The sequence below is a fragment of the Scyliorhinus torazame genome, chromosome 6 (genome assembly GCF_047496885.1).
Source record: "Scyliorhinus torazame isolate Kashiwa2021f chromosome 6, sScyTor2.1, whole genome shotgun sequence".
Taxonomy (NCBI): Eukaryota; Metazoa; Chordata; class Chondrichthyes; order Carcharhiniformes; family Scyliorhinidae; genus Scyliorhinus; species Scyliorhinus torazame.
The window spans coordinates 125,800,524-125,827,073 of NC_092712.1; the positions used below are offsets into that span (position 1 = coordinate 125,800,524).

The 26,550-nt window shown below is 45.9% G+C and overlaps 1 protein-coding gene across 9 annotated transcripts in view; it reads right to left on the reverse strand.

The window, feature by feature from the left end:
• The window catches only part of LOC140425000 (polypeptide N-acetylgalactosaminyltransferase 15-like), a 94,201-nt gene that overhangs the window by 63,356 nt on the left and 4,295 nt on the right, over positions 1-26,550 (reverse strand). For all 9 annotated transcript variants that reach the window (XR_011947741.1, XM_072508762.1, XM_072508760.1 and 6 more), the window contains exons 2-3: positions 15,972-16,138; positions 3,884-4,088 (exon numbers count right to left, since the gene is read on the reverse strand). Coding sequence is in view for 8 of the 9 variants with exons in the window: in XM_072508762.1 (XP_072364863.1) it covers positions 3,884-4,088; positions 15,972-16,138 (372 nt within the window). In the remaining variant the exon portion in view is untranslated. The remainder of the gene's footprint in view (positions 1-3,883; positions 4,089-15,971; positions 16,139-26,550) is intronic.

Sequence of the window (26,550 nt, forward strand, 5' to 3'; positions counted from 1 at the left end):
ATGATCAGCTAGATGACTGGCATTGTAGTAGGGGTCAATATAGTTATGGGGAATAGATACTCTGTAGCCAAGAGCACGAGTCAAAAGACTTGCCTGCCCAGTGCCAGGTGCGAGGAATGGCCTTCGCTGAACCACCCTGGGACCAGTGTCCTGGTAAATTGTGTAAGTAGGGTTGTAGAGAATTGGAGATGGGCAGGGGTGGGGTTTCATGTGAGGGGATACTTGGAACGTTGAAGAGAAAGGAGAAGGTAATAGTGCAGGGTGTGATATAGATAATAATAACCAGAATGTGACAGGAAGACAATGCGCATGGTCAGAGTGGGAAAAGATAGTGAGAAGACAAAATTAAATATCTGAATGTATGCAACATTTGTAACAAGATGGATGAATCAGTAGCACAAATAAAAATAACCGAATACGATAATCATTGAAAAGAAATTATTTGAAGGTGGCCAGGGCTAGACTATTCGAGGTTATTTGATGTTGCAAAAGAACAAGGAAGAAAATAAAAGGACGTGGGGTGGCTCTGTTATTAAGTTACCATTTCAATTGGTTCTCTTTTTGTAGGCAGCCACCATTAATGACATTCAATAATGCACAAAAATCATTGTTGGCTGATGAGCAGTTCAGTGGGAGTCAATGTATTGTTTGTACAGTGGTCAGCTTGTACTGTAAAAATGGTGACGATATTTACAGAACATTAACCTGCAGGCTTATCCAAGGGGTGGGGCAGGGGGTGCAGGTGAAGAAAAATGTAAAGTCATACTTTTAAAAATCAACTGCTTAGAATGATTAAATCATCTGAAAGATCAGTTTTAAATGTAATAGAACATAGATGGGTGCTGTTGAAAAACAAACGAATAGTTGGAATGTGATGAAACCCATCACCCATGTGTTTGCTGACCTATTCTGGCTCTGGGCCAAGTAAAGTTTCAATTTAAAAATTCTCATCCTTACTTTCAAATTTTTCCATGGACTGCCCTCCTTATTTCCATAACCTCCTCCAGATTCACAACCTTATGAAGTATCTGCACTCTTCCAATTCTGGCCTGATTTTAATTATTCCATTATAGGTAGCCGTGCCTTCACAGCCATGGCCTTAAGCTTTGAAATTCCTTCCTGAAGGGCCTGGATTTTCATCCCTGAGGTGGGAGTCGGAAAAAATCCCAGCTTAGACCGCCTGCCTCGGGAGAAAGTAACTATGAAGGCAGAATCCTTATTGCCGAGAGTGGGGTTTCCGGGAGATGATGAGTGTGGGCTGGAGTTGGGCGAGACGACCTGGGAAGAAGTTTCGAGGCAGCTACAGGGGCTGCTGGGTGTGGAGATGGGCTGTTTAAAAGGCCTGCCTTGGTGCAGTGGGACTTCACCCCAGTTAAAATGAAAACACACACAGGCCCTCCAGCCCCCACATGCTGCATTCTCCAAGCCCCATCCATGCCACATCATGCCCCACACCAACCTCCTCTGGCCCCTCATGCCTCCTATACCAAGCTCTGCCCTTCCACCCACCCCATGGCCCCTCATGCGCTCTATGCCAAACTATGTCACTTCCAAGTCTATTGACCCATTATACAGTCTAGGACCAATGGTGACAGTATGTGTGTAAAACAAAAATTTTCAGAAATGTAATTCATTAAAATTTTGATGAAACTATCAATTATGCAGAATTTTTAATGTATTAATAACAAAAAAAACACAAACCCTTAAAACTACTTAACTTTGCATAAACAAACATTGTCAAATTGACAGCAGAGATCAGAGAGCCTAAGCTGGCAATCAAACAATGTTTTCTCTGGGCTGGTTTCATCAAGCTTACTGAATGTCTGGGCTCTCAGCCTAGCCTCATTAGGTAGGCTTTTGTTTGATAATGCTCCTGTAAAGAGCCTCAGGATATTTTACCATGTTAAAGGCACTATATCGATTAAAGTTATTGGTGTTCGACTACCTTCATTTCCTGCACAGAAGAGGACCTCCAAGTAAGTCATCATGGCCTATTTTCTCTAAAGAATACTGAGATATGGGGGCGATTCTCTGGAAAGATTTCTAAGTGTTCTAGTGAGTGGGAATTGCTGCGAGCTTCCGAGTGCTCAGCCCACCGAGGGCGGCAATGCTATTCAACGTTAATTGGTCCACTTAACAAGGCCCCACGGTCTTCTCACCGCTAATGAAGGCTCGCCAGCCAATTCGCCACACCGCGCTCGCCAGCCCCTTGCTAACAAGGTCGAGCAGCACTTAAGTTGCACTTGCTCAGCCAACCTCAGCCAACTCGCAACAATGGCGCCGAGGAGATCAGACCCAAGATTCGGGGACGCTGACCTAGGGAGGCTCCTAGACGCCGTGGAGGCCAGGAGGGATATCGTATTATCCAAAGGATCCTGGAGTGTTAGCCATAGGGCAGCCAGTGCTACCTGGGATGAGGTGGCAGCGGCTTGGAGCGTGACCAGGGGACTGGCTTCAAGTGGCCAAAAAAAGGTCAACGACCTACACCAGGCAGCACAAGTGTTGAAGGCCATTGTAAGGTCAAAGGAGACCATGTTGGTGCCGTTCCCTGCATTTCTTTGCAGTTGCTGCATGCCGCACTGCAAAGCAAACCACATCCAACTAACCGAAGAAAAGAGAGCCCAAAGGAAATAAAAGAATAATCATCCTTTTGGTCTGATTCACATCTGATTTCCTAAGTGTGGGAAAACATTTCTTTTGAAAGTCAGAATTTACAGTCATACTCACAACATGCATTCATTGGAGATGAATCAAAGGTTGTCATTATTGTCAACAATGGACTAATGATTATAATTGTCCCTCCCTTCAATGATCTAATGAGTCTAGTTGGATATTACTTTTTCTGATGGCATGACAATTTCATGAGACGTCTGCTGCTGCTCAGGGCTTGAACCTCATGTGGAAATTAAATACACCGCAATGGTGTTAACATTTTTCACTTTGAAGTATGCTATCCTGCTGTTTGGCTGAAGTTCAAAATATATTTCTAGTCATGTAAAAACATCATTAATAGTCATTTTAGTCTACACAATGTGTGCAATTAAAATACCGCATAAATATTTAGACATCTTAACTTGCAATACACTATTGTAGAAAATTATAGTACATTTAGTTTTACTGTTCAATGCGAAGCACATAGCTTGGATCACATATTGCAATAAAATACAATTATTTATCTTCAAGCAAACGGTAGTTTTGTCATCTTTCCAGTTGAAAGTTCAGTTTCATTGGATGGGATTTTCCAGCCCTGCTGTGGTTTGCTTTCCAGCAGTGTAGATGGTTCGCCATCGGCCATCAGTGGGATCTTCTGGTCCCGTCGATGTCTATGCCATTTTGAGTGGCTCGCCCGTCTCTCTGCTGGGGAACCCGCCGCAGGGGTTCGCCTTCGGCAGAACAGGAAGCTCCCACCTGTGGGAACGGCTGGAAAATCCCGCCCAGCGTTGCTATTTCACACCAAACGACTATAAATAAGTGGCAACTTGTGTAACATTCCCTCAGGCTAAGAGGACAATATGTTAGGAACAGATTTTTTTTGTGCCCCTGGAATTTATTCTTGCATCTAAGGCCATCGACATTTCTCATGTGATTATCATCTGTCACTGTCAATTGGTTGTAGTACTTTTGCCTGAACTGGCTTTCGGCAATTTAATGTATTGGGATATACTATATTACTATATGTTATAACTTGGGAACTTACGGCTCAGTGCCACATTAAATGATATTAAATAGATGCTACTATAATATCCAATAAATAGAAACTAAATATAACAATTATCCACCTACTCCAACTGGATATTAAGCAAATCCGTTTGTAGAAATAGTACCTTCAACTTTAAACATCTGTTTTTATTGGACATTAAAATTGAGAGCTCAGCAACCATACCTGTCATTAGCTATTCTATCCAATAGTGGTTCAAGCCAGCCATTGTGGCACTCGCAATGTGAGTCCATGAAAATTAAGACATCCCCTATTGCCCGTGCTGCACCAAGCATGCGACCTCCGATCACACCCAGTCTCTTATTGCTCCGAATCAACTTCACACCATCCAGCTTGGAAATATACTCGCTCAAAGCTGCCTTCAAATGACCTGCAGAAAGGAGAGATGAATCAGAGTTTCCCATAATGTTATTTATAAAGCCATTCAAGCTGCAAGGCATCAACATTGCTGAACACAAGCTTGGGCTCTGTGCTTCCAATGAGTTAAAATGGAGAGTTGTTTGTACTCACTCAGCATAGTAGGGGTTCATTCGCAAACAGTAACCCAACTGAATAACAAACATGCAGTGGAGTCAGGAATGTGTTCTGAATACCAGACAGCAACAAAAGATAGGTTTTTTTTTGTTCCCAGAAACAAATTTCTTCCACCGAGCATGTACAATCTGTTTCGTCCTGAGTTTTCCTTGACCAATTCCAGCAGTCAGTAAAGAAGGGAAACTGGAGAGAGCGTTATCCCTGCACAGTGCTTGTGCATCTCCTGTCAGTTGGCCGAGATGTGAGACTAACAGAAGTTGAGCTCATTACGCCAAACCGAGAAAATCAAAAGAGGAATACAGGGAGAACAAATTGAAGGGTAGCAAATCATCTGGAAACTAAAATAACCCAAACTATTGCCACTTAGCCTGAGTATTTAATTTTCCAAAGACGGAACAATAAATGGCACAATTTGGGCAAAAGAATCCTATGCTAGCTGCTGCTATGGCACATTACACAGATTCAAACAGCTTCATAATACAATGAAGAGACGCAGGAGACTAAAATCATCTATTCAAAATGAAATACAATATATATTTGTGAAACACAGATTAATCTCATTATAAATAATACAATAGGTTCAAATAAAACACAATAGTGCCAACAGGGTTCCATATAACGGTCCATGCAATGTACTTCCAAATTGGCACTTTCTCAAGAATGTGTGCTTAATTTTAATGTATTCTACAGTGTGATTTGACATATAGATATAACATTATCAGTGTTATATGACTTTTTATGAAATTGGCTGAACATGAATTCAGCGTTTTACTTCATAATGTCTTTATTTTATTTTCCTTTCTAAATTTTTAAAAAGCATAATAAATAAATATTAATTGTGCAGTAGTTAAAAGGCACTTTTCATGTTGAAATATGTTATGGTACTTATGACACAATTTTGGAAGAGAGTCCTTGCAGCTAGGTAAACAAATGTGCCTTGAGCTTCCAGTCACTGCTGCCTGGTGCTTTTTCTGGTGAATTCTGCATCTGTAGCTTCAGTTGGGAGCTTCTTTCAGTTCAGAATCCATTCAACATTTTATTTTCCTTAGCTTTTCAGCATTCTTGTGAGTTTGAGGGTTTTTTAAATCACAAGCTGATATTATGTTGTAATGGTGTTGGTTACAGAAATTGTCTGTTAAGGAAGTACTTGTAGTCCTCTGTATGTTAACAGCATGGGCGGAATTCTCCACAATCAGCGCGATGTCCGCCGACCAGCGCCAAAAACGGCGCGAATCAGTCCGGCATCGCGCCGCCCCAAAGGTGAGGAATCCTCCACATCTTGAGCGGCCGAGCCCTAACCCTGAGGGGCTAGGCCAGCGCCGGACTGATTTCCGCCCCGCCAGCTGGCGGGAAAGGCCTTTGGTGCCCCGCCAGCTGGCGCGGAAATGACTTTGCCGGGTGGCGCATGCGCGGGAGCGTCAGCGGGCGCCCACGGCATCCCCGCGCATGCAGTGGAGGGGGTCTCTTCCGCCTCCGCCATGGTGGAGACCGTGGCGAAGGCGGAAGGAAAAGAGTGCCCCCACGGCACAGGCCCGCCTGCGGATCGGTGGGCCCCGATCGCGGGCCAGGCCACCGTGGGGGCACACCCCGGGGCCAGATCGCCCCAGGACCCCGGAGCCCGCCCGCGCCGCCTTGTCCCGCCGGTAAGAGAGGTGGTTTAATCCACGCCGGCGGGACAGGCATTCCAGCAGCGGGACTTCGGCCCATCCGTGCCGGAGAATCGCCGGGGGGGGGCCCGCTAACCGGCGCGGCGCGATTCCCACCCCCGCCGAATATCCGGTGCCGGAGAATTCGGCAACCGGCGGGGGCGGGATTCACGCCAGGCCCCGGCGATTCTCCGACCCGGCGGGGGGGTCGGAGAATCCCGCCCCATGTCTTTATTAACTACTTGTAACTATATACCAATACACGGTAAAGTGAACAGGCAAGGAACTAGCTCCACATCTAGATCTTAACACATTACTGGCCAACACCACACTGATCCTAGTTCTGGATCGAATGCCTTCAAAAAACACAGTGTGGGCAGTACTTTATTCAGTCTAACGTTCGCCCTGTATATATCAGACCCTAAAATGACCCATTTTCGCAGTGACAGGAATGGAAGCTGAGTGCATTTCATGCATGAGTACTTTACAGAGGCAGCTACCTGCTTAAATTGGGCGGCACAGTAGCACAAATAGGGGCCCGGTTTGATTCCCGGCTTAGGCCACTGTCTGTGCGGAGTCTGCACTTTCTCCCCGTGTCTGCGTGGGTTTCCTCCAGGTGCTCCGGTTTCCTACCACAAGTCCCGAAAGATGTGCTTGTTAGGTGAATTGGACATTCTGAATTCTCCCTCAGTGTACCCGAACAGGCGGCGGAGTGTGGCGACTAAGGAATTTTCACAGTAACTGCATTGCAGTGTTAATGTAAGCCTAATTGTGACACTAATAAAGATTAAAAAATCATCAGCTGCCCCTACAGAAGTGGGATTTTGGTAGCCTTGGAGTCTGAAACCCAATGGGCGGGATTCTCTGATCCCGCACCGGGTCAGAAAATCACCGGGGGGGGGGGGGGGGGGGGGGGGGGGGGGGGGGAAGAGGGGGGGAATCCCGCGATGCCATTCCGACGCCAGGCCGCCGATTCTCCGGCTACCGGAGAATTGCCGTCAATGGCACCGGCATGGTCATCGGCCGTTCAACAAGTCCCCCCAGCGATTCTCCGCACTCGACGGGCCGAATTCCCGCTGAGTCCCGCTGGCGTTGTTCACCTGTGGTCCTACCTGACGGGACCTCAGCGTTCTGGCTGCGGAGGCCATCCTGGTGGGGGGGAGGGGGGGATCCGACTCCGGGGAGGGGGCCAACAAGGTGGCCAGGCCCACATTTGGGGCCAACCAATCGGCGGGCAGGCTAATTGCGGGGGGGGGGGGTGCCTATGTTCCTCCACGCCGGGCCCCTGTAGTGCTCCGCCATGTTGCCCGGGGGGAGGCGCGGATACAGCAACCCACGCGCATGCACGGACCCGCGCTGCCCGTGTTGGCACCCGTATCGGCAGCTAGAGCTGTGTGAAGCGCTCCAGTGCCATGCTGGCCCCCTGTGCGGTGCAGGATCGCTGCGGCTAGCGGCGTCGTAAAATGCTTCAGTGTTTCCAACGGCGTCAATGGTTAGCCCCATTATCGAAAAATCCCGCCCAATATGTGCATATTAGACTTGGTCAGAGCAGGCCTGAACTTTGTAGATTGTTTTGGATAGCCACGTTACACTCTTTGGAGTGGTAAAATGCCCCTTTGGATCTGGTCCCAGGACACCTTTGGAGGAGGTAAGGTGCCTTTTGGGGAGGTCAGGTTTCGTTGGGGGGCAAGTAAGTGCCCTTTGGAATTGTTAAAAGTGGGCATGAAAGTGTGCAAAACGTGCATGAACTCATTACTGCATTGGAACTGTTATCAGACTGATCTAAAACTGTCAAAAATGTCAGAAGCCTCTATCAAAGGGAACTATTAACCTGCCAAGTCCTGCTCCTTAAACTTTTGAAGAAAATGTCTAGCATGTTTAAAAAAAATTATTGTTTGTTATTTCTCACTAGCTGTTGACAGAAGTTTGAGGATTTCTATTACTGGATTAGTGCTGCATGACTGATTTCACAACCATCCATTATTACAATAGGATCCCTGTTATTTTGCAATTTGATTGACAACTACAGTTGGTTATAGACTCTGATGTGGGACTTTGAATTATAATGCTTGTTGTCAAAAGGGATTATGCTCTTGAATGAAATGTTTGTTATAAGGCTTATTTAATTGAAGGAATTTAAGTGTAGTAATTATGTTTTTATGAAGGAGAAGATTTTTTCAATATTGTGAAATCTGTAATAGACACTTAGAACTTTATTTTACAGGCCTTTAGTTTATCTGATCTTTGCATGGGTCCTGAGGTCTGCCTTAGTGTAGTGAGTTGACATGGTCAGTATAAGGGCAAAGGGTAGCAGGTATGAGTTTAATATGGGTTGGCACTAAATTGGTTGGGTCTATAAAGGGCCATGGAATGGTAGGAGGCAAATATGTTGGCACGAAGGGTGTGAGGATCCATTGGGTGCAGGGTATACTTTGGCATGGGGGTACGCCGGGAAATAGGGGTTGTTTGGGAGGCATACCTTGGCATGGGGGTCATGAGGATCCATGGAGGTTGTTTCAGGGTGCACACCTTGGGATAAGCACGTGATAGTCCATGGGGGATGGCTGGGTGCATGAGGTGGCATGGGTTGCCATGCATAAGGCGTGGAGAATGTGAAAAATGAAATGAAATGAAAATTGAATGAAAATCGCTTATTGTCACAAGTAGGCTTCAATGAAGTTACTGTGAAAAGCCCCTAGTCGCCACATTCCGGCGCCTGTTCGGGGAGGCTGGTACGGGAATTGAACCGTGCTGCTGGCCTGCCTTGGTCTGTTTTAAAAGTCAGCGATTTAGCCCAGTGTGCTAAACCAGCACATCATGTCCCCTCATGCTAGACATCACCATCCGAGGAAAAAGGCTCTCACTGTCCACCCTTTCCAATCCTCTGATCATCTAGTATGCCTCAATTAAGTCACCTCTTAACCTTCTTCTCTCTAACGAAAACAGCCTCAAGTCCCTCAGCCTTTCCTCATAAGATCTTCCCTCCATACCAGGCAACATTCTGGTAAATCTCCTCTGCACCCTTTCCAATGCTTCCACATCCTTCCTATAATGCAGCGACCAGAATTGCATGCAATACTCCAAATGCCAGAGTTTTGTACAGCTGCAACATGACCTCATGGCTCCTAAACTCAATCCCTCTACCAATAAAAGCTAACACACCTTACGCCTTCTTAACAACCCTCTCAACCTGGGTGGCAACTTAAGGGATCTATGTACATGGACACCGAGATCTCGCTGCTCATCCACACTGCCAAGAATCTTACCATTAGCTCAGTACTCTGTCTTCCTGTTATTCCTTCCAAAATGAATCACCTCACACTTTTCTGCATTAAACTCCATTTGCCACCTCTCAGCCCAGCGCTGCAGCTTATCTATGTCCCTCTGTAACTTGTAACATCCTTCCGCACTGTCCACAACTCCACCGACTTTAGTGGCATCTGCAAATTTACTCACCCATCCTTCTACGCCCTCCTCCAGGTCATTTATAAAAATGACAAACAGCAGTGGCCCCAAAACAGATCCTTGTGGTACACCACTAGTAACTGGACTCCAGTCTGAACATTTCCCATCAACCACCACCCTTTGTCTTCTTCCAGCTAGCCAATTTCTGATCCAAACTGCTAAATCACCCTGAATCCCATGCCTCTGTATTTTCTGCAGTAGCCTACCGTGGGGAACCTTATCAAATGCTTTACTGAAATCCATATACCACATCAACTGCTTTACCCTCGACCACATGTTTTGTCACCTTCTCAAAGAACTCAATAAGGTTTGTGAGGCACGACCTACCCTTCACAAAACCGTGTTGGCTATCTCTAATCAAATTATTCCTTTCCAGATGATTATACATCCTATCTCTTATAAACCTTTCCAAGGTTTTGCCCACAACAGAAGTAAGGCTCACTGGTCTATAGTTAGCGGGGTTATCTTTACTCCCCTTCTTGAACAAGGGGATAGAGACAACCCCGGTAACTATAGACATTTGCTATCCTCCAGTCTTCTGGCACTATTCCTGTAGACAAAGATGACTTAAAGATCAAAGCCAAAAGCTCAGCAATCTCCTCCCTAGCTTCCCAGAGAATCCTAGGATAAATCCCTTCCGGCCCAGGGGACTTATCTATTTTCACACTTTCCAAAATTGCTAACACCTCCTCCTTATGAACCTCAAGCCCTTCTAGTCTAGTAGCCTGAATCTCAGTATTCTCCTCGACAACATTGTCTTTCTCCTGTGTGAATACTGACGAAAAATATTCATTTAGCACCTCACCTATCTCCTCGGACTCCAAGCACAACTTCCCACTACTGTCCTTGACTGGCCCTACTCTTACCCTAGTCATTCGTTTATTCCTGACATATCTATAGAAAGCTTTAGGGTTATCCTTGATCCTACCTGCCAAAGACTTCTCATGTCCCCTCCTGGCTCTTCTTAGCTCTCTCTTTAGGTCCTTCCTAGCTAACTTGTAACTCTCGAGCGCCCTAACTGAACCTTCATGTCTCATCTTCACATAAGCCTCCTTCTTCCTCTTGACAAGTGTTTTGACTGCTTTAGTAAACCACGGTTCCCTTGCTCGACCACTTCCTCCCTGCCTGACAGGTACATACTTATCAAGGACACGCAGTAGCTGTTCCTTGAACAAGATCCACATTTCCATTGGGCCCATCCCCTGCAGTTTTCCTCTCCATCCGATGCATTGCCTCATCGCATCATAATTGCCTTTCCCCCAGATATAACTCTTGCCCTGCGGTATATACCTATCCCTTTGCATCACTAAAGTAAACTTAATCGAATTGTGGTCACGATCACCAAAGTGCTCACCTACCTCCAAATCTAACACCTGTCCTGGTTCATTACCCAGTACCAAATCCAATATGGCCTCGCCTCTCATTGGACTACCTACATACTGTGCCAGGAAACCCTCCTGCACACATTGGACAAAAACAGACCCATCTAAAGTACTCGAACTATAGCGTTTCCAGTCAATATTTGGAAAGTCAAAGTCCCTCATAACTACTACCCTGTTGCTTTCGCTCCTATCCAGAATCATCTTTGCGATCCTTTCCTCTACATCTCTGGAACTTTTCAGAGGCCTATAGAAAACCCCTAACAGGGTGACCTCTCCTTTCTTGTTTCTAACCTCAGCCCATACTACCTCAGTAAACGAGTCCTCATCAAACGTCCTTTCTGCCACCGTAATACTGTCCTTAACTAACAATGCCACCCCTCCCCCTCTTTTACCACCTTCATTGAGCTTACTGAAATATCTAAACCCCGGCACCTGCAACAACCATTCCTGTCCCTGCTCTATCCATGTCTCCAAAATGGCCACAACATCGAAGTCCCAGGTACCAACCCATGCCGCAAGTTCACCCACCTTATTCCGGATGCTCCTGGCATTGACGAAGACGCACTTTAAACCAACTTCCTGCCTGCCGGTACACTCCTGCAACTTTGAAACCTTACTCATGACCTCATTACTCTCAACCTCCTGTATACTGGAGCTACAATTCAGGTTCCCAAGCCCATGATGAACTAGTTTAAACCCTCCTGAAGAGCATTAGCAAATTTCCCCCCCCCCCAGGATATTGGTACCCCTCTGGTCCAGGTGTAGACAATCCCGTTCGTAGAGGTCCCATCGACCCCAGAATGAGCCCCAATTATCCAGAAATCTGAAACCCTCCCTCCTGCACCATCCCTGTAGCCACGTGTTCAACTCCTTTCTCTCTCCCTATTCCTCGTCTCGCTATCACGTGGCATGGGTAGCAACCCAGAGATAATAACTCTGTTTGTACTAGATCTAAGTTTCCACCCTAGCTCCCTGAATTCCTGCCTTACATCCCTATCCCTTTTCCTACCTATGTCGTTGGTACCTATGTGGATTACGACTTGGGGCTGCTCCCCCTCCCCCTTAAGGATCTTGAAAACACGATCCGAGACATCACGCACCATGTCACCTGGGAGGCAACACACCAACCGCGAGTCTCTCTCATTCCCACAGAAACTCCTATCTAGCCTACTAACTATGGAGTCTCCAATGACTAATGCTCTACTCCTCTCCCCCTTTCCTTCTGAGCAACAGGAACAGAATCTGTGCCAGTGACCTGTACCCCATGGCTTACCCCTGGTAAGTCCCCCCCCCAACAGTATCAAAAGCGGTATACTTGTTACTAAGGGGAACGACCACAGGAGATCCCTGTACTGACTGCTTCCTCCCAGCCCCTCTCACCGTCACCCATCTATCTTTATTCTTCGGAGTAACTACATCCCTGAAGCTTCTATCACTGACCACCTCTGCCTCCCGAATGATCCGAAGTTCATCCAGCTCCAGTTCCCCAATGCGGTTTCTGAGGAGCTGGAGATGGGTGCACTTCCCACAGGTGAAATCAGCAGGGACACTGATGGAGTCCCTCACCTCAAACATTCTGCAAGAGGAACATTGCACTACCTTCCCTGCCATCCTCTCTAGATAAAAAAAGAAAAAGAAAGAGCTTACCTGTTATTCACTCCCCTTCTCAGCAAGCACTCACTCAGCAACCTCTGCGCCCCGCACGATAACACCTGAGGGAAAATAAAGGAATAACTACTTACCAGCCAGTCCCTTACCTGCAGGCTGTGATGTCACGGTTCAACTTCTTTCGACTTCTACCTGCCCTCGAGCCTTCCTCTTGATCTTATCAGCGGTTGGTTGTTTTTTTGATTCGAGGAGGGGGTAGGGAGGGAAACACTAAAGAAGTGTTTCGGGTTTAAGTGTCACTTGACAACAGCTCCTCCACAAACCACCTTCAAGTTAGGGTGAGCACACAGATGTATGCAAATTTCCCCCACAACAGCCAATCAGCAGCTCTGCTCTACTGTCCTCTGCTGGATGCTTGCCTTCACTCGAACAGCGAGGGCCTCTTGCTGAGGTACACCTTCAAGTTAGGGTGAGCACACGGACGTATGCAAATTTCCCCCGCAACAGCCAATCAGCAGCTCTGCCCTACTGCCCTCTGCTGGATGCTTGTCTTCACTTGAACAGCTAGGGTCTCTTGCTCAGGTACACCTTCAAGTTAGGGTGAGCACACGGATGTATGCAAATTTCCCCCGCAACAGCCAATCAGCAGCTCCGCTCTACTGCCCTCTGCTGGATTTCCTTCTTAAATTTATTCAGTGACTTGGCCTTCACAGACCTTCTGTGGAAGGAAATTCCACAGGTTCACCACCCTCTAGATGAAGACATTTTTACTCACCTCTGTCCTAATAGGCCAACCCCATATCCTGAGGCTGTGACCCCGTATTCTAGATCCCCTAGCCAGGGGAAATAACATCCTTGCATCCAGTCTGTCCAGCTTGTCAGAAATGTATACATTTCAACAAGATCCCCACTCATTATTCTATACAGGCCTAGCCTACACAATCTCTTCTCATACAACAATCCTGCCATCCCACGGATCAGTCTTGTGAACTTTCACTGCACTCTCTCTGTGGCTAGTATATCCCTTCTTAAAATACTGCAAATGTGGTCTCACCAAGGTGAGTACAGCTGCAGTAAGACATCCTTTCTCCTGTACTTGAAACCTCTCACAGTCAAGGCCAACATATCTTGCCTTCCTAACTGCTTGCTGAACCTGTCTGCTTGTACAAGAACACGCAGATCCCTTTGTACAACAGCTCTAAAGTATCACCATTTAAATAGTACCTTGCCATTCTGTTTTCCTACCAAAGGGGGATAACTTAATATTTATCCACATTATACTGCATTTGCCATGTTTTTGCCCACTATTCAATTTGTATAAATCTCCTTGAAACCTCTTTACATTTTCCTCACCTATCACTCTTTAAATTTACTTCCCTCACCCAGTCCATTGATGTATATTGTGAGTAGCTGGGGCCCAAGCACTGATTCCAACAATACCCCATGAGCCACTGCCTGTCAGTCTGAAAAAAATCAATTTATTCCCTACTCTCTGTTTCTTGTCTGCTAAATAAATCTCAAAAAAATGCCAATAATTCCCAAAATCCTAAGTGCTTTAATTTTGCTAAGGTGCAACTGTATCAAGAGCTTTCTGAAAATCCAAATATACCACATCCACTGATTTACCCTTATCTATTCTGCTAGTGATAGCCTCAAAAAGCTCCAGTAAGTTTGTCAAACAAAATTTCTCTTTCATAAATCCATGTTGAATTTGTCTAATCGCGTTGATATTTTCTAAGTGTCTTGTTATCACACTTATCCCTACTCTCTGCTTCCTGACCTTAACAAATCTTCCAGCCATGCTAATATATTATTCCCTACTGCACGTACCCCTATCTTATGTGGTACCTTTTTAAGTGCTTTTTGGAATCCAAGTATACTACACCTACTGACTTCCTTTTACTAGTTAGATCCTCAAAAATCTCGAATACATTTGTCCAACACAGTTTCCTGTCTGTAAAGCCACATTGGCTGATTATATATGATTTTCTAGGGCAGCACGGTGGCGCAGTGGATTAGCCATGCTGCCTCACAGCGCCGAGGTCTGTAGCCACTTAAAATGGCCAACTCCCGATTCAAAATGGCGAAAGGCAAAGGCTGATGGGAAGGTCAGCCAACCAGACAAAAATGAGCAACTGCAGGTTGGCTGTGTATTTACCTCTGGAAAGGCCAGACAAAATCGATACCAGCAACCATCAGCATAACAAAACAACAGCCATCTGTATACTAATGAGCAATCCCCGGGAACAATAAGCAACATTTAGACACACAAAGCAAAACCAGACTCTTCGGCGCCAGCAGGAGCCTACACAAAAGGAGGTGAACGAGCACCTCAAGCCCGCCCATCGATTAGGGAACTGCACCAGCATTGGAGAAAATCGAACCAAGTGATTGGGACAAAGTCCAATCACTTGGGACCAGGTACAGGGTCCACCCCAAAAGGCGTGAAGCCCCTGGGGAATATAAGAATTGAGCCCCAAGTTCAAATCGCGCTCTTCCTCAGCTCTTCAGCTCTTCACCACCGCTTCTCCAGCTCTTCACTCTTCAGCAGCTGGTCGAAACTGTAAGTCTTACTTCAACGCTCGCTACGAGATAGGCGCTCCTAGCTACCAATCTGTACCAACCTCGAATCCCGCAGGCTCAGAACCCAACCGAAAGGCCATTTGTTTCCCTGACCTGGTGGGCCAGTTCCAAGTTAAGTGTAGGCCTGTTAGTTGTAGAAGTAGCTTAAACGTGGAATTTGTGCATGAGTAGTGATTACTGTGTATAATAAATGTGCTTTGATTTAAATCTTACTAATCGGTGTATTGGATTATTGATCATTACTCAGACTTGAACCACGTGGCGGTATCATAAAGATACCTGGCGACTCAAGAACAAAGGTAATAAAACAGAGCAAGTAAACTAAGGCAAAGTTAGCAACAGGTCCCAGGTTCGATCCCGGCTCTGGGTCACTGTCCGTGTGGAGTTCGCACATTCTCCCCGTGTTTGTGTGGGTCTCGCCCCCACAATCCAAAGATGTGCAGGGTAGGTGGATTGACCACACTAAATTGCCTGTTAATTAGAAAAAATGAATTGGGTACTCTAAATTTAAAAAAAAAGAAATATATATATGATTTTCTAAGTGCATTGTTAAGACTTCCTTCATAATAGAGTTCACCATTTTTGAAATGACTGATGTTTGGGTAACTGCTACCAATCTCACAGACGTTTCAATGAAAAAAACGCATTCAAGGATTTAACGGGTTTTATCATTTTAATATTGGAATTCAAAATCTTACAGAGGTAAGGGAATTGACTCCACGAACCTCAAAATATCTATTCACTCATACCGGGGAATTGGGCGACAACATTTCAAATGAATAGACCTTCAAATTTGCTGCCAATGCAACTGTATTGGAAGAAGATTGGAGCTCACATGGACAACCCTCCTGTCTAGCAGAGATGAGGGCACTACTGACGGAACCAATCTCTCCTTGTCCTCACTTTCAATGGCATACTTATTCACTAATCTTATTTTTCTCACAATAATACATGTTCACTTCCTTCCCCTCATGATTTCTCCCCCTTTCACAGTTATATTTTGTTCGCTAATGTATTTTTCAATTAAAGATATACCTTGGTCACTTAGGTCGTCCACTAAGATGATCTCCTTGAGAAATTTCTTCGGGGCTGTATCCATGACACTGTTCACTGTCCTTAGAAGAGTGGACCAGGCTTCATTGTGGAAACAAATGATGATGCTGGCAGTTGGCAGGTTCTGACTGTATTCCTGCTGTAGGCATCTATATACAAAGTAATGAGATACACAGCTCTATCCAACTATCAAGTGAGCATACATAACTCAATGACGAGTATTCATTTTGCAACCATAAGCAACACACAGACACAGAGATTGATTCCGATCTGCTGCATTTTTTTTAGAATAATTAAAACTAGTTTGACTAGGGGCAAACCATAACAAGTCCTAACTGTAAGTTCCATTGACCATTTTAAAAAGCTTTTATGCAATTAAAAATAATCTTTTTTTACCATTATTGACCTTATTTTATTTTCTATCCCGTTAATTATTCCACTCGTGACTATGTTTGCTGTCTGTTGGCCTCAACTCAGTACCTCAGACTTAGCCTACAGCCCAGATCGCCGGGCCCCAATGGCAGAGAACACAAAGACATTCGCTGATTTTCAGAGTTGGAACCAAGTTTGAAATTCCGAGAATGCATACTCTGGAAGCGCCAGTTCGCTGGAAATGTTCCAGAGGGGCACCCGCCTCCCCCAGGACTTGACAGAAACTTTGGCTGTTTGCCCAAGACTTACCGACTTTTTAAAAACTGATTTATTGACGATATTCTAAGCAGGAGGACTGCCTTCACACTCTTTTAAAAAAAATATTTAGAGTATCCAATTCATTTTTTCCAATTAAGGGGCAATTTAGCGTGGCCAATCCACCTAACCTGCACATCTTTTTGGGTTGTGAGGGTGAAACCCACGCAAACATGGGGGGAATGTGCAGATTCCACATGGACAGTGACCCAGAGCCGGGATCGAACCTGGGACCTCGGCGCCGTGAGGCAACCGTGCTAACCACAGCACCGCCGTGCTGCCCCTGCCTTCACACTCTTGTCAATGCCCACCCCCCACCTTGCTTCTCAACCCCTGCCCTCACCCCACCCCTTGGGGCTGCACGGTAGCATAGTGGTTAGCACAGTTGCTTCGCAGCTTCAGGGTCCCAGGTTCGATTCCCGGCTGGGTCACAGCCTGTGTGGAGTTTGCACGTTTTCCCCGTGTCTGCGTGGGTTTCCTCCGGGTGCTCCTGTTTCCTCCCATAGTCCAAAGATGCGGGTTAGATGGATTGCCCATGCTAAATTGCCCTTAGTGTCCAAAAAGGTTAAGTGGGGATTACTGGGTTACGGGGATAGGGTAGAGACGTAGGCTTGAGTAGGGTGCTCTTTGTAATGGCTGGTGCAGACTCGATGGGCAGATTGGCCTCCTTCTGCACTGTAAATTCTATGATTCTATTATTCCCTGGACAGCCCGGCTCTCCAGTGTAGCTGCTGTTGTACAAAGGTTGGTGATGCTATCAGGGGGGATGGTGTGTGGATGGGAGGGGCAGGAGAATTAGAGAGGATTTAAGGAAAAGCTTTTTCACCGAGAAGGTGGTGGAGATTGGAACTCACTGACTGAAAGGTGGTAGAGGTGGGAACCCTCTCAACATTTGAGAATCATAGATGAGCACTTGAAATGCCTTAGGTTATGAATCAAATGCTGGAAAAAGGAATTAGAATCGCGAGGTGCTTGATGGCTCGTGCAGACACAATGTGCCAAACGGCCTCTTTTTGTGCTGTAAAATTCTATGCACTATGACTCCAGTCTAAATCCTTCAAACACCTTACATTGTTGCACACCGATGGGCAAGAGTCCAGTCAGTCATCTGGTTAAACACACACCACTGTTACAACCTGATTTATTTACAAATTCTATTTAATTCAGGAAATGGTCACAGCGTGAATAGTTCTGCTGCATTATTCTGTGGTGGCTATGTCAATAAAGTTAAGAGATTATATGAGGTTCTAATCATATTACAGACAATTTAATGCAGGCTTCGGAAGATCAAGAAAGCAGCTTTGATAACTCAGCACAGTGTATCGTATTTCCTTTTAACTGTGGTTCTGGATAGTTGCTTTACTTTTTAAGGTTTATCTGAATTACTTAAACCATCAGGATTTTTAGACAGTCTCAGTGACTAAAAAACATGAAGATTTTGCAATGCATCATTAACCCTTTAGTATCCAAACTTTTGAACTTTTCAGTCTTGTATTAGCATTGCATATCTGTTAGTAATGCTAAAATGCTGGTTAGCTTCAAAACAATGTTCAAAGTGTCTAAAGGAAAAGGAACATTTGGAAAAAATGTTTTAAAATTATGTATTTTCCATATTATACAAGAAACTAGTTTGAGTAGAATATTGTTTTGACATTTTTAGTTCAACTTATTTCTTAAGAGCAGGAAGTCTATATCTGTTAGCCCACTTTGGTGACACTACGAATAAAGAATGCCCTCTTGTGTCCTGAAGTGCTTCCAATGTAAGCTAGGTGCAGAGGGTCACAACTTCAGACTGGCCTGAGAACTGCTTAAGTGAAAAGAAAGTTGCCATAATCCCAAAGGACTGTAGCTTTCTCTCCCCTTTGAGGGAGAAATAGCTGATTGGTAACAATTGAATCTGAGGGTCACCAGGCAAGGGACAAGGTTGAGAAGCTGGGGCCTTCATCATAAAAAGCGCAGGAGCTGCGAGTCGGAGCGGAGATTTAAAAAGAGCAGGAGCTGAGAGTCGGAGCGGAGATTTAAAAAGAGCAGGAACTGAGAGTCGGAGCGGAGATTTAAAAAGCGCGGGAGCTGCGAGTCGGAGCAGAGATTTAAAAAGCACGGGAGCTGCGAGTCGGAGCGAAGATTTAAAAAGAGCAGGAGCTGCGAGTCGGAGCGAAGATTTAAAAAGAGCAGGAGCTGCGAGTCGGAGCGGAGATTTAAAAAGAGCGGGAGCTGAGAGTCGGAGCGGAGATTTGAAAAGCACGGGAGCTGCGAGTCGGAGCAGAGATTTAAAAAGCACGGGAGCTGCGAGTCGGAGCGGAGGTTTGAAAAGCGCGGGAGCTGCGAGTCGGAGCGGAAATTTAAAAAGAGCAGGAGCTGAGAGTCGGAGCGGAGATTTAAAAAGCGCGGGAGCTGCGAGTCGGAGCAAAGATTTAAAAAGAGCAGGAGCTGCGAGTCGGAGGGGAGATTTAAAAAGAGCGGGAGCTGAGAGTTGGAGCGGAGATTTGAAAAGCACGGGAGCTGCGAGTCGGAGCAGAGATTTAAAAGAGCAGGAGCTGCGAGTCGGAGCGGAGATTTAAAAAGCGCGGGAGCTGCGAGTCGGAGCGGAGATTTAAAAAGCGCGGGAGCTGCGAGTCGGAGCGGAGATTTAAAAAGCGCGGGAGCTGAGAGTCGGAGCGGAGATTTGAAAAGCGCGGGAGCTGCGAGTCGGAGCAGAGATTTAAAAAGCACGGGAGCTGCTAGTCGGAGCGGAGATTTGAAAAGCGCGGGAGCTGCGAGTCGGAGCGGAGATTTAAAAAGAGCAGGAGCTGAGAGTCGGAGCGGAGATTTAAAAAGCGCGGGAGCTGCGAGTCGGAGCGAAGATTTAAAAAGAGCAGGAGCTGCGAGTCGGAGGGGAGATTTAAAAAGAGCGGGAGCTGAGAGTCGGAGCGGAGATTTGAAAAGCACGGGAGCTGCGAGTCGGAGCGGAGATTTAAAAAGCGCGGGAGCTGCGAGTCGGAGTGGAGATTTGAAAAGTGCGGGAGCTGAGAGTCGGAGCAGAGATTTGAAAAGCGCGGGAGCTGCGAGTCGGAGCAGAGATTTAAAAAGCACGGGAGCTGCGAGTCGGAGCAGAGATTTGAAAAGCGCGGGAGCTGCGAGTCGGAGCAGAGATTTAAAAAGCGCGGGAGCTGAGAGTCGGAGCGGAGATTTTAAAAGGTCGCGGCCTAGTTTTGGGAGCCGTTCGGAGGAGGAGGAGCAGTCTCTGTCAGGGAGAGAACCTGATACCAGCTGAGACCCTCAGAAGGTAAGAAGGTAAGTAAGTGACTTTTACTCATTTTTACTTTTATTACCTTTTCAAATTGTGCGTGTGTGGGGGGGGGGGGGGAATGAAGTGACATCACAGAAAAGCTGTGACCTGAGTGGCTGGTTGGGAATCTACACTAAATTTAAAAAATTAAACATTGGTAACTAATTAAACATAATTACTTAATTATAATTTAGAGGGGTATCTAAGCCAGAGATCGGAGAGTACTATATTTAGCTTTCACATTTATAGTAGAACTCTAGTGCTAGGAAACAGATAGTTAACAGTAACTTTAAAACATTAAAAAAAACTTTTAACTTTAATTTACGAATTCATTGACGCAATGTCAGTTAGAGGGGTGCAGTGCTCTGACTGTGAGATGTGGCAGATCCGGGAGGCTTCCAGCGTCCCGGATGGCTTCATCTGCAGAAAGTGCACCCAACTGGAGCTCCTCACAGACCGCATGGTTCAGTTGGAGCACCAATTGGATGCACTTAGGAGCATGCAGGTGGCGGAAAGCGTCATAGATAGCAGTTATATAAATGTGGTCACACCAAAGGTGCAGGCAGAGAAATGGGTGACCACCAGAAAGGGCAGGCAGTCAATGCAGGAATCCCCTGTGGTTGTCCCCCTCTCGAACAGGTATACCCCTTTGAATACTGTCGGGGGGGTAGCCTATCAGGGGAAAACAGCAGCAGCCAGAGCAGTGGCATCACGGCTGGCTATGATGTTCAGAAGGGAGGGTCAAAGCGCAGAAGAGCACTAGTAATAGGGGACTCTATAGTCAGGGGCACAGATAGGCGCTTCTGTGGACGTGAAAGAGACTCCAGGATGGTATGTTGCCTCCCTGGTGCCAGGGTCCAGGATGTCTCTGAATGGGTAGAGGGCATCCTGAAGGGGGAGGGCAAACAGGCAGAGGTCGTTGTACATAATGGTACTAACGATAGGCAGGAAGGGGCATGAGGTCCTGCAGCAGGAGTTCAGGGAGCTACGCAGAAAGTTAAAAGACAAGACCTCTAGGGTTGTAATCTCGGGATTACTCCCTGTGCCACGTGCCAGTGAGGCTAGAAATAGGAAGATAGAGCAGCTAAACACGTGGCTAAACAGCTGGTGTAGGAGGGAGGGTTTCCGTTATCTGGACCACTGGGAGCTCTTCCGGGGCAGGTGTGACCTATACAAGGACGGGTTGCATCTAAACTGGAGAGGCATAAATATCCTGGCTGCGAGGTTTGCTAGTGTCACACGGGAAGGTTTAAACTAGTATAGCAGGGGGGTGGGCACGGGAGCAATAGGTCAGAAGGTGAGAGCATTGAGGGAGAACTAGGGAATAGGGACAGTGTGGCTCTGACGCAGAGCAGACAGGGATAAATTGCTGAACACAGTGGGTCTGGTGGCCTGAAGGGCATATGTTTTAATGCAAGAAGTATTACGGGTAAGGCAGATGAACTTAGATCTTGGATTTGTACTTGGAACTATGATGTTGTTGCCATTACAGAGACCTGGTTGAGGGAAGGGCAGGATTGGCAGCTAAACGTTCCAGGATTTAGATGTTTCAGGCGGGATAGAGGGGGATGTAAAAGGGGTGGCGGAGTTGCACTACTGGTTAGGGAGGATATCACAGCTGTACTACGGGAGGACACCTCAGAGGGCAGTGAGGCTATATGGGTAGAGATCAGGAATAAGAAGGGTGCAGTCACAATGTTGGGGGTTTACTACAGGCCTCCCAACAGCCAGCGGGAGATAGAGGAGCAGATAGGTAGACAGATTTTGGAAAAGAGTAAAAACAACAGGGTTGTGGTGATGGGAGACTTCAACTTCCCCAATATTGACTAGGACTCACTTAGTGCCAGGGGCTTAGACGGGGCAGAGTTTGTAAGGAGCATCCAGGAGAGCTTCTCAAAACAATATGTAGACAGTCCAACTAGGGAAGGGGCGGTACTGGACCTGGTATTGGGGAATGAGCCCGGCCAGGTGGTAGAAGTTTCAGTAGGGGAGCATTTCGGGAACAGTGACCACAATTCAGTAAGTTTTAAAGTGCTGGTGGACAAGGATAAGAGTGGTCCTGGGGTGAATGTGCTAAATTGGGGGAAGGCTAATTATAACAATATTAGGCGGGAACTGAAGAACCTAGATTGGGGGCGGATGTTTGAGGGCAAATCAACATCTGACATGTGGGAGGCTTTCAAGTGTCAGTTGAAAGGAATTCAGGACCGGCATGTTCCTGTGAGGAAGAAGGATAGATACGGCAATTTTCAGGAACCTTGGATAACGAGAGATATTGTAGGCCTCGTCAAAAAGAAAAAGGAGGCATTTGTCAGGGCTAAAAGGCTGGGAACAGACGAAGCCTGTGTGGAATATAAGGAAAGTAGGAAGGAACTTAAGCAAGGAGTCAGGAGGGCTAGAAGGGGTCACGAAAAGTCATTGGCAAATAGGGTTAAGGAAAATCCCAAGGCTTTTTACACGTACATAAAAAGCAAGAGGGTAGCCAGGGAACGGGTTGGCCCACTGAAGGATAGGCAAGGGAATCTATGTGTGGAGCCAGAGGAAATGGGCGAGGTACGAAATGAATACTTTGCATCAGTCTTCACCAAAGAGAAGGAATTGGTAGATGTTGAGTCTGGAGAAGGGTGTGTAGATAGCCTGGGTCACATTGAGATCCAAAAAGACGAGGTGTTGGGCGTCTTAAAAAATATTAAGGTAGAGAAGTACCCAGGGCCTGATGAGATCTACCCCAGAATACTGAAGGAGGCTGGAGAGGAAATTGCTGAGGCCTTGACAGAAATCTTTGGATCCTCAGGTGATGTCCCGGAGGACTGGAGAATAGCCAATGTAGTTCCTCTGTTTAAGAAGGGTAGCAAGGATAATCCATGGAACTACAGGCCGGTGAGCCTTCCTTCAGTGGTAGGGAAATTACTGGAGAGAATCTTCGAGACAGGATCTACCCCAATTTGGAAGTAAATGGACGTATTAGTGAGAGGCAGCATGGTTTTGTGAAGGGGAGGTCGTGTCTCACTAACTTGATAGAGTTTTTCGAGGAGGTCACAAAGATGATTGATGCAGGTAGGGCAGTGGATGTTGTCTATATGGACTTCAGTAAGGCCTTTGACAAGGTCCCTCATGGTAGACTAGTACAAAAGGTGAAGTCACACGGGATCAGGGGTGAGCTGGCAAGGTGGATACAGAACTGGCTAGGAAATAGAAGGCAGAGAGTAGCAATGGAAGGATGTTTTCTAATTGGAGGGCTGTGACCAGTGGTGTTCCGCAGGGATCAGTGCTGGGACCTTTGCTGTTTGTAGTATATATAAATGATTTGGAGGAAAATGTAACTGGTCTGATTAGTAAGTTTGCAGACGACACAAAGATTAGTGGAATTGCGGATAGCGATGAGGACTGTCAGAGGATACAGCAGGATTTAGATTGTTTGGAGACTTGGGCGGAGAGATGGCAGATGGAGTTTAATCCGGACAAATGTGAGGTAATGCATTTTGGAAGGTCTAATGCAGGTAGGGAATATACAGTGAATGTAGAACCCTCAAGAGTATTGAAAGTCAGAGAGATCTAGGAGTACAGGTCCACAGGTCACTGAAAGGGGCAACACAGGTGGAGAAGGCAGTCAAGAAGACATACGGCATGCTTGCCTTCATTGGCCGGGGCATTGAGTATAAGAATTGGCAAGTCATGTTGCAGCTGTATAGAACCTTAGTTAGGCCACACTTGGAGTATAGTGTTCAATTCTGGTCGCCACACTACCAGAAGGATGTGGAGGCTTTAGAGAGGGTGCAGAAGAGATTTACCAGAATGTTGCCTGGTATGGAGGGCATTAGCTATGAGGAGCGGTTGAATAAACTCGGTTTGTTCTCACTGGAACGACGGAGGTTGAGGGGCGACCTGATAGAGGTCTACAAAATTATGAGGGGCATAGACAGAGTGGATAGTCAGAGGCTTTTCCCCAGGGTAGAGGGGTCAATTACTAGGGGGCATAGGTTTAAGGTGAGAGGAGCAAGGTTTAGAGTAGATGTACGAGGCAAGTTTTTTACGCAGAGGGTAGTGGGTGCCTGGAACTCGCTACCGGAGGAGGTGGTGGAAGCAGGGACGATAGTGACATTTAAGGGGCATCTTGACAAATACATGAATAGGATGGGAATAGAGGGATACGGACCCAGGAAGTGTAGAAGATTGTAGTTTCGTCGGGCAGCATGGTCGGCACGGGCTTGGAGGGCCAAAGGGCCTGTTCCTGTGCTGTGCATTTCTTTGTTCTTTGTTCTTCATAGCTGGGGCCTTCATTGTATGGGAATTTAACACACGCTGTTGGTGTTGCTCTGCATCATGAACCAGCCATCAAGCCAACTGAGCTAAACAACCTCCCATTGTTCAGGTACTGCCCAACCCAATGAAGCCATTTGAGGGAGTGCAAACTCCATCTTCCCAAGTCTCAGTACTTGCCAAATGTTGCTCCAACTGTTATTTTCTTCATGTAATCTGCTACGTATTTGGAACAAACATTGTTTCCCATAGAACATCCCTACCGTCAAAATTTGGAAGTGCATAATACACATTCCCTAGTTTACATATTTTACATGTCACTGTACCTGTTACCACACTGTGTAATGTTTAACACTTTATAAAAATGTTCCCTTTTAGCTCAATCACAGAAAATTCTGGCATTCCTTAGAAAGAAAAATCCCTCATTTCTCATTATTTCAATCGCCTTTAGGTTGAAACCCAATGCAAACTGGACCATGCTCATATTATGGAGCTAAGAATAAATTTTGCCACAGGTAAACAGAGCTTAAAATAGATGTGATTTTAACACAAATAAAATTTATGCAAATAATATATTTCTATCTCAAACTTGGATGCCAACCAGGATATGAATTGCAAAAGACTAGACAAGATGAACGAGTGATAAATGATGTTGAACCAAAATGTCAAAACTATACGAAAAGAATATTTATTTATGAAACAGTAAGAAATGTGACTGCTGCCAAATGTTTTTATTTGCAGTATGAATAATTTGGAATGTGTTACACATCATGTGAAAAATTCCAAATATATTATTATAGCACTTGTGTGGCCTTTCAACACAAGGAATTAAAAGAAAAATGCATTTTATAGCCAGCTCTAGTAGTGTCTTGAATTGATTGGCTTTCAGGCATTCTTTCCCCACACTCTCCAATTTGTTCTTTGTAGCCATGACCAAAGGAATCTGGAGTTAAAAAGGATTTTCAATCAATATTCCCCAAATACTGTTGGTTTTATTTTACATCGAGTTCCTGAAAATTGTTCTTACCATAACAGAAGCTCTTTAAAAAACTGAAATAATTTATGTGATGAAATGGAAACACAGAAGTGCAACTTTGATTTCAATTGCACCAGGTAACCCATCAGCAAAATTAATTTAAAGCTAATTTTAATTGAATTGCTATATTTCCCCTTCAGATTTGTCTGCATCCCTCCTTTTCTGAATGTCGTGACTCACGCAAGAGATGGCATTGTGGGGTCTGGCAGCATTAACAAAGTGGCCATCCTTCACGTGGAAATCAAGACGTTGATTGCCAGGGCATGTTCTACCCTGAGATTCTTTTGCCAAGGAGCCACCCTAACTGAGTCCAATCTTGTCTTCACCTCTTGCGGGTGCTCCCAGTAGGGGTCATTGCTTAGTGATTGGGAACTGAAATCTTGATTGATTTTCCTGCTTCTTACCGAGTAAGAAGTCTTACAACACCAGGTTAAAGTTCGACAGGTTTGTTTCGAATCACTAGCTTTTGGAGCACAGCTCCTTCCTCAGGTGAATAATGAGGGGGGTTCCAGAAACATATATATACAGACAAAGTGAAAGATGGAAGACGATACTTTGAATGCGAGTCTTTGCAGGTAATTAAGTCTTTACAGGTCCAGATGGAGCAACTGGAGAGAGGGATAATCGCAGGTTAAAGAGGTATGAATTGTCTCAAGCCAGAACAGTTGGCAGGATTTTGCAAGTCCCGGCCAGATGGTGGGGGTTGAATGTAATGTGACATGAATCCAAGGTCCTGGTTGAAGGTGTACTCATGTGTGCGGAACTTGGCTATAAGTTTCTGCTCGGCGATTCTACGTTGTCGCGTGTCCTGAAGGCCGCCTTGGAGAATGCTTACCCAAAGATCAGAGGCTGAATGCCCTTGACTGCTGAAGCGTTTCTCGACTGGAAGGGAACATTCCTGCCTGGGGATTATCGCGCGATGTCCGTTCATCCGTTGTCGCAATGTCTGCATGGTCTCACCAACGTACACATGCTTTGAGACATCCTTTCCTGCAGTGTATGAGGTTGACAACGTTGGCCGAGTCGCACGAGTATGTACCATGTACCTGGTGGGTGGTGTTCTCATGTGTAATGGTAGTACTCATGTTGATGATCTGGCACGTCTTGTAGAGATTGCCATGGCAGGGTTGTGCGGTGTTGTGTCGCTGTTCTGAAGGCTGGGTACTTTGCTGCAAACAATGGTCTGTTTGAGATTGCGCGGTTGTTTGAAGGCAAGTAGTGGGGATGTGGATGACCTTGGCAAGATGTTCGTCTTCATCGATGATGTGTTGAAGGCTGCAAGAAGATGTCGTAGTTTCTCCGCTCTGGGG